The sequence below is a fragment of the Ahaetulla prasina genome, chromosome 8 (assembly GCF_028640845.1).
Source record: "Ahaetulla prasina isolate Xishuangbanna chromosome 8, ASM2864084v1, whole genome shotgun sequence".
Taxonomy (NCBI): Eukaryota; Metazoa; Chordata; class Lepidosauria; order Squamata; family Colubridae; genus Ahaetulla; species Ahaetulla prasina.
In genome coordinates, this window is record NC_080546.1 from 35,739,001 (window position 1) to 35,751,468 (window position 12,468).

General features: G+C 40.2%; 1 protein-coding gene across 3 annotated transcripts in view; it reads right to left on the reverse strand.

The window, feature by feature from the left end:
* HHIP (hedgehog interacting protein) overlaps positions 1-10,684 on the reverse strand; it is an 85,498-nt gene extending 74,814 nt beyond the window's left edge. For all 3 annotated transcript variants that reach the window (XM_058193173.1, XM_058193172.1, XM_058193170.1), the window contains exon 1: positions 9,889-10,684. In XM_058193173.1, coding sequence (XP_058049156.1) covers positions 9,889-10,161 — 273 coding nt within the window. In that variant the 5' untranslated portion in view covers positions 10,162-10,684. The remainder of the gene's footprint in view (positions 1-9,888) is intronic.
* Between the last annotated feature and the right edge of the window lie 1,784 nt (positions 10,685-12,468).

Sequence of the window (12,468 nt, forward strand, 5' to 3'; positions counted from 1 at the left end):
ATACCGCCCTTCTCCCGAAGGACTCAGGGCGGTGTACAGCCAGATTAAAACAATAATATACAAAATTAAAATAACAATTAAAATACATATTCAAAGATGGCCGAAAATTAAAACCGTCAAATTGACCTATACTAAAATACCCCAATCTAAAATTATTAAAAATCCAGAAATTTAAAAATTTAAAAATCAAGCCAGTCCCGCTTGGATAAACAGATATGTTTTCAATTCACGGCAAAAGGTCCGAAGGTCAGGTAATTGGCGTAAACCGGGGGGAAGTTCGTTCCAGAGGGTAGGTGCTCCAAAAGAGAAGGCCCTTCCCCTGGGGCTGCCAGCCGACATTGTTTTGCGGACGGCACCCTGAGAAGACCCTCTCTTTGTGAGCGTACGGGTCGGTGGGAGGCATAAGGTAACAGCAGGCGGTCCCGTAAGTACCCGGGCCCTAAGCCATGGAGCGCTTTAAAGGTGGTAACCAACACCTTGAAGCGCACCTGAAAGACCACAGGTAGCCAGTGCAGATGTTATCTACCAGCCTTTGTTTTTGACATATTTTAAGGCCAAGCTAATTTACTTTAGGAATGATCAAGTATTTCTATTTTAAGCAAAATAGTACACACACTCTCTTGAGAAGACATTGTAGTGTCTGATTTTAGCGTTGGCAAGGCTGCACTGCTTTAATAGTGGAAATCTTTTTCTAGCAGATGTGATGAGTTTTACCTTTAAAGTCTTACAAAGTGTAAAAGTGTCCTAACCAGAGTTTGCCAAATCCACATTAGAATAGACAGAAAAGATAAATGAAGAATAAACACAGAAATGATCCAAGGTGGAAAAGAAATATGAAGTTTTTGTCTTCTTCCTTAACACAAAGTACTCCTGATGATAGTTTCTGATTGGACTGTTATGATGCAAACGGTCCGGCTGACATCCAATTTGGTTTACTGTCCTATGAATAGGTGTGTAATGAAAGAGAGCACTTAGGGATAATTTTGCTGGCTTTCTTAGAAAGAGATTCTACTTTAGGAGTACACAATTATTTCCTTATTCCTGCCTTGAAATTGTAAGGAAAGTTTACTCCATTTGTTTAAAGTTTTTCTCCATGCAAAATATCGCAAGCATGTTGTTTCTCAGTCTTAGTAAGACCACCCCTGAAATACTGCAACCAGTTTTGGTCACCACAGTACAAAAAAGATGTTGTTGAGACCTTGAAAAAAGTTCAGAGAAGAGCAACTAAGATGATCAAAGGCCTGGAAACTAAAACATATGAAGAACGGTTGCAGGACTTAGGTTTGGCTAATCTAGAGAAAAGAAGAACTAGGGATGATATGACAGCAGTATTTCAATATTTGAGGGGCTGACACAAAGAAGAAGTGATCAAATTATTTTCCAAAGCACCAGACAAGAAACAATGGTTGGAAACTAATCAAGGAGAGAAGCAACCTTGAATTAAGGAGTAATTTCCTAACAGTGAGAACAATTAACCAGTGGAGCAGTTTTCCTTCAGAAATTGTGGGTACTTCATCACTGGAAGTGTAGTCAAATGGGCCTTAGGAAATCTGAGCAACAACGAAGCTAGTGGAGGAGACAGTATTCCAGCTGAGATATTCAAAATCTTAAAAGACGACGCAGTAAAAGTGCTACACCCAATTTGCCAGCAAATTTGGAAAACTCAACAATGGCCACAGGATTGGAAAAGGACAGTTTACATTCCAATTCCAAAGAAAGGCAATCCAAAGACTGTTCAAACTATCGCACCATTGCACTCATTTCACATGCTAGTAAGGTTATGCTTAAAATCCTACAAGCTAGGCTCCAGCAGTATGTGGATCAAGAACTACCAGAAGTACAGGCAGGATTTCATAGAGGCAGAGGAACTAGAGATCAAATTGCCAACATACACTGGATCATGGAGAAAGCTAGGGAGTTCCAGAAAAACATCTACTTCCGCTTCATTGACTATGCTAAAGCCTTTGATTGTGTGGATCACAACAAATTGTGGCAAGTTCTTAAAGAGATGGGAGTACCAGACCATCTTATTTGTCTCTTGAGAAACCTGTATGTGGGTCAAGAAGCAACAGTAAGAACTGAATAGAATAGAATAGAATAGAATTTTTTATTGGCCAAGTGTGATTGGACACACAAGGAATTTGTCTTGGTGCATATGCTCTCAGTGTACATAAAAGAAAAGATACGTTCATCAAGGTACAACATTTACATTTACATTTACAACACAATTGATGGTCAATATATCAATATAAATCATAAGGATTGCCAACTGGACACGGAACCACTGATTGGTTCAAAATTGGGAAAGGAGTCCGGCAAGGCTGTATACTGTCACCCTGCCTATTTAACTTATATGCAGAACACATGAGAAAGGCAGGGCTAGATGAATCAAAAATTGGAATTAAGATTGCCGGAAGAAATATCAACAACCTCAGATATGCAGATGATACCACTCTAATGGCAGAAAGCGAAGAGGAACTAAAGAGCCTCTTGATGCGGGTGAAGGAGGAGAGTGCAAAAGTTGGCTTGAAACTCAACATTAAGAAAACTAAAATCATGGCATCCGGCACTCTCAATTCCTGGCAGATAGATGGTGAAGAAATGGAGGTAGTGACAGATTTTATTTTCCTGGGCTCCAAGATCACCACAGATGGGGACTGCAGCCAAGAAATTAAAAGACGCTTGCTCCTGGGGAGGAAAGCTATGGCAAATCTAGACAGCGTACTAAAAAGCAGAGACATTACCCTGCCAACAAAAGTGCGTATAGTCAAGGCTATGGTTTTCCCAGTTGCAATGTATGGCTGTGAAGGTTGGACCATAAGAAAGGCTGAGCGCCAAAGAATTGAGGCCTTTGAACTCTGGTGCTGGAGAAGACTCCTGCGAGTCCCTTGGACTGCAACACGAATAAACAAGTCAATTCTAGAGGAGATCAACCCTGACTGCTCTTTAGAAGGCCAGATCCTGAAGATGAAACTGAAATACTTTGGCCACCTAATGAGAAAGAAGGACTCACTGGAGAAGAGCCTAATGCTGGGAAAGATTGAGGGCAAAAGAAGAAGAGGACAGAGAATGAGGTGGCTGGATGGAGTCACTGAAGCAGTAGGCGTGAGTTTAAATGGACTCCAGAGGATGGTAGAGGACAGGAAGGCCTGGAGGAACGTTGTCCATGGGGTCGCAATGAGTCGGACACGACTTCGCAACTAACAACAACATCACTGGAGGTTTTTAAGAGGAGACTGGACAGCTACTTGTCTAAAATGGTATAAGGTCTCCTGCTTGAACAGGGAGCTGGACTAGAAGACCTCAAGGTCCCTTCCAGCTCTATTCTATTCTAGATAAATTGTTCTTGTCAATGTGTTATTTTTCTTAATGTTCAGCAAGAATCTCCTATTTTTTAAATTGTAGAGTAGACACAGCCATATCATTTTAGACTTGCTTTCTGGTTAGAAATACAGTACAATTCATTTTTATTGCTAGCTTCTATTTCTAACGTATTTTATGAACAGAATGTAATTATTTCAGAAAAATAGTCAAATGTCATTATATTATCAGAAAATAAAAACTGATCCACAATCAAGAGAGAGGAAAAAAACAACTTGCCCAAAACAGATTTATGTACCAGATGAATAAAAGATAAAATTATTTTTAAAATTCATAGTAAATTCATTAAAATTCCCTTTTTTTAAAGCTAGAAATGGTTCAGGAAGAGGGCAACCAAAATTATTGTGGTACTCCCTATGATGAATTTATACTGTTTGGTATATTTCTAGGTTAGAAAAAAGAGTGAGCAAATACAACGTACAGCATATTTATAAAATTACATCTAATCAGTGCAAGTGAAAAGAGAGAAGTTTTTCTCACTCTCTCAGAAAATTATCATTGAGGATCATAATTTTAAAAAATGCTAAATAATAGAAGATTCAGAAATCTTCTAGATAAAGAAGGTGTTTTTAAAAAAGCAATTAAGTTGGAAGTTTGGAGGTTTTTTGGGGTTGTTGACTTGTCTGGAAACTATGATATTTGTTCATACAGAATGTAATGATGCTTTGATAATTTCAACAGGACTTAAGTAGATTGGTCTTACAATAGCTACTGGTGATGACAATTCTATTTTATTTCTAACACAAGTAACAGTATATTATTGACACCTGCACTGGAGCTAAGAAAATTCTATTGTTATCTTTGGGTTCCCTTATGGACTTCCCAAAGACAGAGGGGGCTACATGATTATTTGGTCTTATCCACTTTTTAATGTTCTTATCTAAATATCAGAGGCAACTATTTGTGGCATCCTAGATTTGCTTTTTTGCCTATAGCAATGTTTCTCAACCTTAACGATTTTAAGATGTGTGATCTTCAACTCCCAGAATTCCTCAGTCAGCATGTGGGCTAAGGAATTCTGGGAGTTGGTCCACACTTCTTAAAAGTGCCGAAGTTGTGAAACACTGACCTATATAGTTGGGCTGGTCATGAGAAAACATTTTATGAATACACACAGGGAAATATTTCTCATCTGGGCAGACTACTGTACTACCCTCAATAAAACTACATCCTTAGAAATGCCACAAAATCTCCCCTGCTGCATAGTCAAACAAATGTGAGAGAGTCTACGGGCTCTGCGAGGCTCTGAATGGTTTGAGAAATGAAAATCAAATGTGTGCTAAATAAGTCTTCCTGAAATATGGAAACATCTCTACAGGAAGACCCCATTTTTTAAAATATAGGTGTCATATGAACGTTGTGGTCACATTACAGAATTACTTATGTGAGCTCAGGTGCTCATATGGCTACCTTCCAAGACATCAGACTAGCCAACTCACCATTATCTACTGTAGCTGAAAGAAATATATTTCTCAATGTCTTTTCAAACATACTTTACTACCATCAGGTCTACAATCAGTCCAAACAGGGCTGATGAGAATAGAAATCTATGGGCAGTTCATGTCATCCGTACGTTGGAAAAGCACATACCCAAAGAGTTCCTTCTCCTAGAAGATGCTTATATGGAGAATAAGAGAAATGGTACAAAGAGCCATTAAAGGCTTCCCTGAGGTTACTATGAAATGCTGTAAAAAACCTCCCTACCTGGTGTGGCCTCATCCATTAGGGCTGTCAAGCTTATGGAGCAATGCACACTGCTGAAACACCACATAAGCCAACAACTGCACTGGCTAACATGTCTGTTTAACATGTGTAAGAACATTCAGTGCCCAAATTGGTCTGATCGGTCATCTTCAGACACAACATATCCAGTCTTAACCTAATTTTTAAATAATGGTGTTGAGGTCTTCAAGGATGATGATAGAACGTATCAGGTACTAAACCTGGCAATTTTGCACACAAAGGTCTGTTCTCGATTATCTCACAATATGGATCTGTTAACTGAGCTATTTTAAAATAAAGATGAAAGTTATTCAACCTGAGTTTTGGAAAATGTTTGCTCATATGCAGTACATAATGTTCAGTTCTTGGCTTTACTAACTGGCAAAAAAAAATGTACTGGACATGAATAAATAGATTAATTGCTTCAAAAGTACCAATAAACTCAATTTTATTTTAATAATAAGCATGTCTTGAAGCTAAAAAATTGTGCTAATTGTCTTCTGTTTTCAAAACTAATATGTAAAACCATAAAATCATATTGAGTTACACTTTTGCAACATCCATTCTAATTATTCTGTCTACTGCTGACTAATTTATGACATCTCTTAATTTATTTTTTAACTTTTACACAATTCAGATAAAGAAATGGCAGTTTTTGAAAGATTTGTCCTGGCAATAAGTTAATAGCAAAAACCACAATGAACATAGATTGACACAATTTCTGCATATGAAACCTGGGTTCAAGTAGGGAAGTGATGTTTGAGATTGGGGGAAAAGTTCAAATCTTTTAGTTCAAGCTTTAACATTAATCAGTATTTGAAACTTGAAACTAACTTCTTTTAACTGCAAGCTTATCCATCTGCCAGTTTGAACATAAACTTTATTGGGACTGTAGTGCTGGATTATGTCATTAAGAAGTTCCATTTTTAGGACAATAATAAATAGATCATTGTACTAAGGCAGCTGTTAAAGGGACCCCAAGATGAGTTATTTGTTTAGTTGAATGTGTTCAACAATAGCTTTTGTTTAAAAAAGAATTAGACAAAACAAATGATCTTAAAAGGGCACACTTGAAAACAATTACTTTTCATTCATTCCACAAGAACGTCAGTTGTGAAACCATCTAAGGTAGAGAAAAAACACTATGCTTGACAGTTTGCAAGCAAACCTTTAAATCACACACAAAATATTAGAATGTACTACTTGCTGATGAGATTAGTGAATTAAATCAAAGAATAAAACGTCAATGATACAATTACACAAGAGAAGTTTGTCATTTTATCTCTGTTTCAACTTTGTAATTCTTAAGAGACTGGCTATGTTTCTCTTAGCAATCATTAATTTTGATCATAAAATTATCAAAGGGCTGACAAATGTAATCTTAATTTTGGAGGTTCTTTGTAATTAAAGCAACTGCTGAACATGTCTTACTTTAACTCTGCCGAAACACCTCTTCCTTAGAATATTTATTTGCTTGTTTATTTGTTTGTATCTCATCTTTATTATTTTTGCAAATAACTCAAGGTGACAAACATATCCAACACATTTCTTCCTCTTTTCTCCCACAACAACCCTGTGAGGTGGGTTGGGCTGAGAAAGAGTGACTGGCCCCAAGTCACTCAGCTCACTTTCATGGGTAAAGGGGCACTGGAACTCATCATCTTCTACTTTCTATCCTAGTACCTTCACCAATATACCAAACACATATATGCTATGTTACTTCAAAATATGTTTCTGGATTCTTTTCAGATTACAAATAGGATTTGTTGTCCTTTTGTTGGATGCATTTTGAATGAAAAATTGTGATGTCTAATGCACAAGAAAAAAAATCCAAACAAATCCCACATTTATCTATTAGAAAACTTTATCTGGGAGCTACTTCTATCAAACTCCAAACCTTAACCCTAACCCTATGCATACTTAACTAATCTTAAACTCTATTGCTATCAAAGTGAATTAAGTATGTATGAACACGATTGCATTGTATGCATGCTTACTATCACTGAAATGTAAAGCATGTACTTTTTTTCTGTTTATAAAAATAAGCAGTTTTTAAAGAAAAATACAATTGAAATTATTTGGTGCATTCTCTCTCTCCTCTATGATAAAGTTTATGTCTTCCAATTAAGTACATTGTTAAAATGACACAAATGGGAAAAATGCTGAATACAAATAAGACTTAGAGATCAAGTTTTATAACTGTCACAAATTAATAATTCCTAGAAACTCAGGAATTGTTTAAATCATTCTTAATTCATCATATAAATACAACTTATTATTACATATAATAAGTTGATTTCATATAGCAGTGATTTCATATAGCAGATGCTATGCTACTGCTGCAGTGGCTAACTGTTGATGATGCTAACTGGACACATTATTCCTTCCCAGCTTGGCTTGGGTATTTGTGGGTTTCAGTTAGAACCTTTAGAAAATTATCTGAATGCAGTTAGTGAGCAGTTAATGTGATTACCACACAGGAGCTTGCTGACACTACCTCTGGCCAAACATGAGGAGAAAATATCCATCCAAGCTCCCGTTGCATCTGGTAAGAATAGAGTTTGATTCGCTGAAACCCTGCAGCAAAGGCAACTCTCACCCATCTGGGAGCGGAGGCAATAGGACAAATGCTCCCTCAAAAGGCATGAACATTTGGACAGAGCTTGGGGACTGAAGGAGAATGATGTTCTCCAGTTTCACCCATTAGTGAACCAACCAACAAACACAATGGTGTTGTTGTTATTCTTTTGCCATAAGCAACAGGACTCTGTGTGTGGGCAGCAGTTTAGTGGGGAGGAGGATAAGTCGACCCCTTTTTGTCCTATTGATTTTTTTCCCTATTTGCATGACTTGAGCAAATTAAATGATGCAATATGGCTTTTTGTTACAAAACAAAGTGAGAGATACCACCCAGACACATATGTTGATTCGTAGAAGCTGTTTACATGAGAATGGGGTGAAATCTACCGTGAACTGAGCATAAAAATTCGATTCAGCCTGGGTATTTTTTTTTAATTGTGCCTGGGCCAGAAAGACTGAAGCACAAGTTTTCCAAGCCACTCTCAGACCTTGACAACTGGAGTGTTGTAACAGAGGAATTCTTAATTAAACTAAATGCTGGAGTGGGGGGGGGAGTGGGAGGGCAATGAGAAAGACACCTGATTGTTTGTTTCACGTGCAGTGATTCTCAATGACATTTATTCATCCCATTTCCCTCCCTAGCTTCAGTTTTGCACGTTGCACTCCTGATCAAAACAATAGGCTGCAAAACTTATAATATCCACAAGGCTGAAAGGCAGTGAATTGCAGCCCCATCAACAGACAGGCAACTTTACTATTCTAAAATAGCTAGATTGTCATTTCTCACCATGTTTCCAAGAAAAGTTACTGGTACGTATTTTTCCTCTTTTCTCAAGTCAATGAAATGTTTAAAGATAGAAGGTTACGAAGTATAAGAGACAAGGTACTAGGCATTCTCTCTTTATGAAATTAATGTCAACCACTGCATATATGAGGTTATCCTATACCAATTTGCTTTGAACAAATTCATGGAATTCACTCATCCTATCCTCTCAGCTTCTCTCCAGAGGAGCCTGAGTTAATTGATGGAAGACCTGAAGACATCATAAACGTTTTGCAGTATCCTAGCATCATCTGTTCTCCCAGACACCATCTGCTATCTGAAGTTTCCTGCCCAAACATGTGGACAAACTGTGCACACTTTTCTCGCTTCAGGAAAAAGAATAACTATCACCACCACCTTAATTTACAATTCATCACTATCATGGCATGCCAAATGAGTCCAAGAAAGTCCACTAATCCTTCTTGGCAGATTCCTCTGTCTGCATCATCTCCTTTTCAGCTACAGTCCAGATTCTACTTGTTTTCTATTTTACTCATGAACTCATTTTTACATTTGTTTCTATTTGATAACTGAAATTCTCAGAAGGATGTTTCTATTCCTGTCCTTTGCTGGTTCCTTATCTCAAAATTTGTCTTCTAAAGTAAATACATAAACCCTGCTCTCTTCATAATATATTGCTTTCCTCCTCCTCTTCCATGGATGAGCACCTGGCTAGTAATGGCAGAGGTGAAATAGACTGTTTCCTGTATACAGGATTTATTCTGTTGCCTAATTATTCTTCAGCATTTAGAATGCATCCTTCTTCTAATTTTGAAGGTCAGTACTAACTACTACTCTTTCTCCTCATAACCCACTTGAAATAGTTTTCCCAGACAGAACAAAGATACAGGTTGCTGCAGTTAGATTCAGCACAAAGAAACATTTAAAATTAACCCCATTTGGTAAGAAATACCCTCAAATGGACTACAACAATGCCAAAAGTTCAGCATCTAGAAGGAACAGGATTTTCCCATACTATGTTCAACGAAGTCCATTGTTCAGTCAGCTTTTCCTCAACCTTTCATAGATAACAGCTCCAAAAATTCTCAGTCAGCATGACAAGGGTATTTAAAAATAGTGCCACTGTAATCCAAGGAGGGACCACAAGGAACACTTCTCAACCCACAACTTCCTAAAGCCAATGAAGTGGCCTTCAAAGCCAGCAAAACTCAGAACCTAACCAAGGTGATTTATTACCTTCGTCTATACCCCTGAAACACCTCTCCAAACACCATTAAGTGATGTTTGTGAGTTCCACCTCTTGCTGGTTTTCTTTCCTTTACCAAATCACTAGAAGTCTAGATCTAGAGACTCCTTTCCGATAAACTTCTCCATGCCCCTTTGGTCTCTCACCCACCTTATCCAACCCAACTGGAGCCTACCTTGTTGCTCTCTATCTGGAGCAATCCTTGCCTCTCAGCCCTGGAGCAGCAGGACAGGCGAGGGTAGAATCCCTGGCACAGCAGCTCCCCTCTGTTGGGGGGCTCCAGGACCATCAGCCTCCTATCTCGCTTTTTGAGGCGTCTGGGGGGGCTGCCATTCAAGCACCTTCTCCTCTTGGCAGTGGCCTCGCCAAACTTGGTTTCCCCTTCAAAGAAGCAGAGGACCAGGGCCACCAAGAGCAGCTTCAATGGGAGCATCTTTAGCCCCACCATGCCGCTTGGGAACACTTCACGCGCCGGCTGAGGGGATCCAATCCCAATGCAATCCCAATGATGCAAGGCTTCCCTTTGGAAACCTCTCGGAGTTTGTGTTTTGATACGGGAGGTCGCTTTCCAAGGCGAACGAGCGAGAGAGCCGCGACAGCTGAAGGGACGGGCAGCGAACAAAACCCGGCGGGCAACCAGACAGACAGGCGCACGCCCCAGCTGAGCAAAGGCAAGAAGATGCTGAGCTTCGGCGCGGGACGTTTTTGCCACTTGACAAGAGCGGCCGCAGGTTTAACAGGCGCTGCCGAGGTGCCCAAGTGCGGAGCGTAAACTTCCCCGGGCTGAAGGTTCTCTGCGCTGGCGGCTGAAGCGAAGGAGGCGACGGTAGAGATGGCAGCCGCAAGTCCCTTTGCGGTGTTCCATATATAAGCGACGCTGCCGTTCTAAGGGGGACAGGCTGCCGGGCGTGATGCCTGCTCTGCTGCTGCCGGCGGGAGCTGGAGCTCACTAGGGCTCTCATGTTTCGCTCCCTCTTTTCTTCTTCTTTTTAAGCAGCGCGCGGGGAGGTGCTGCCACCGCGCGCCCCTACACGTCACCGAGGAAGCGATTCGCGGGGATGAGAACGGATAGGAGCGTTCGAGCACGCGCGGCGGCGCGAGAGGACGCGAAGAGGGAGAAGGCGCTGCCTGGAGTCGCCGCCGCGGCTAAAGACAGCGCGTGCGCGAGCGAGCACGCCGCACTGAAGAGAGAGGGGAGTTGGGGGTCGGGGGTTGGGAGGGAGAGGGTATGTTCGGCATGACTTAACCAGAGTGCTGGTAGTCTTCGACTTTAAAAAGTTCGTCTAGTGACCGTTCAAAGTTACAACGTCAATGAAAAATGTGACTTGTGACCCTCTGAGGGGACCTTGGTGCTCTCTGAGCTTTCTTGCTTGCTTGCTTGCTTTCTTACAGGCTTTTCATTACCTAAACTAGGAGGTAACCTCATCAGCGCTGATGGGGTTACCTAGTTTGGGTAATGAAATGTTTGCAAGAAAAAAAGCAAGGTCAGAGAGCACCAAGGACATTTCATTTCAACCCTGAGCAACAAAGATTTTTCCTTTATGGTTTATGGCCATTTTTCATAGTTAAAGACCTTTGCAGCATCCCCATGATTGTGTGATCTTCATGACCGTGTGATTAAAATTCAATTGCTGGGCAGCTGGTTCATATTTATGACGGTTGCTGTCATAAATGACTATTTATGGTCACCTTTTGCAACCTTCTCACAAGCAAAGTCAATGGGAAAGCCAGATTCACTTAACAACCGGATTGCTAGCTTATCAACTACAGAGATTCACTTAACAACTGTGGCAAGAAAGGTTGTAAAATGGGGCAAAACTCACTTAATAAATGTTTCACTTTAACATAAATTTTGGGCTCGGTTTTGGTTGTACGTCAAGGACTACCTGTACTACAATGTAATACACTATATTTACAGTCTTGGATTTACGGTACAAGTCGTGGAAAGATTGATCACTATTTTTTCTGTGGGATCAAGGTTTAATATTTTGTTTAAAAAGTGAGATTTTTAAAAAAAATACGGATATGTTCTTTGCTCCCTTTACTGTGTGTCTTTTAAAGATATTTTTTTGTTTTTCTGTATAAGGCAAAATAAAAACTGTTAAGTTCGGGCAATGAAGCGGCAGGAGACCAGTGAGTGACAACAGCTCTTTAGTTTATTGTGACCCCAGCGAACACAACCGGCAAAAACCCCTCTTTAAATACTCTTTTGGTTGAGGCTTCAACCAATCAGCAACGTGCAATTTTCCCGCCCAAAATTCCCTCTCAAAGTTCAAAATACATTACACTCCTTCCCTCCCAGAATGCTTTGTACCTCTATTTACATAACATTTACATGCTATTTCTCTACGTAGTCACGCAGGTAGACTGGGCGTCTCCTAACTCTTTCTGACCTGCGCAGTTCATTCTCTGGGAGAGAGTCGAGCTGGTCAGAGGGACTGTTTGTTCCTCCCAGCTCCTCCTCCAGGCTGTCCGGCCCTGGATTATTGGCTGAGTCATTCCTGTTGCCTTCAGGAGGAACCGGTTGGCGTCGCTGGACTTCATCGGAATCAGATAAGTCCTCCGCTCGCTTCGGGTTTGAGTCAGCTGCAGATTCAAACAATTGGTAGTCAGGGCCTGGTTGTTTGGTTTCTAGTTTGTTTGGTATACGTTTTCTTAACTGGTCTATGTGGCGTTTCCATACCCGGCCGTCCTCCATGTCTACTACGTATGATTTGGGTCCGGTTATGCCCAGAATTTCCCCCTTTAACCATGT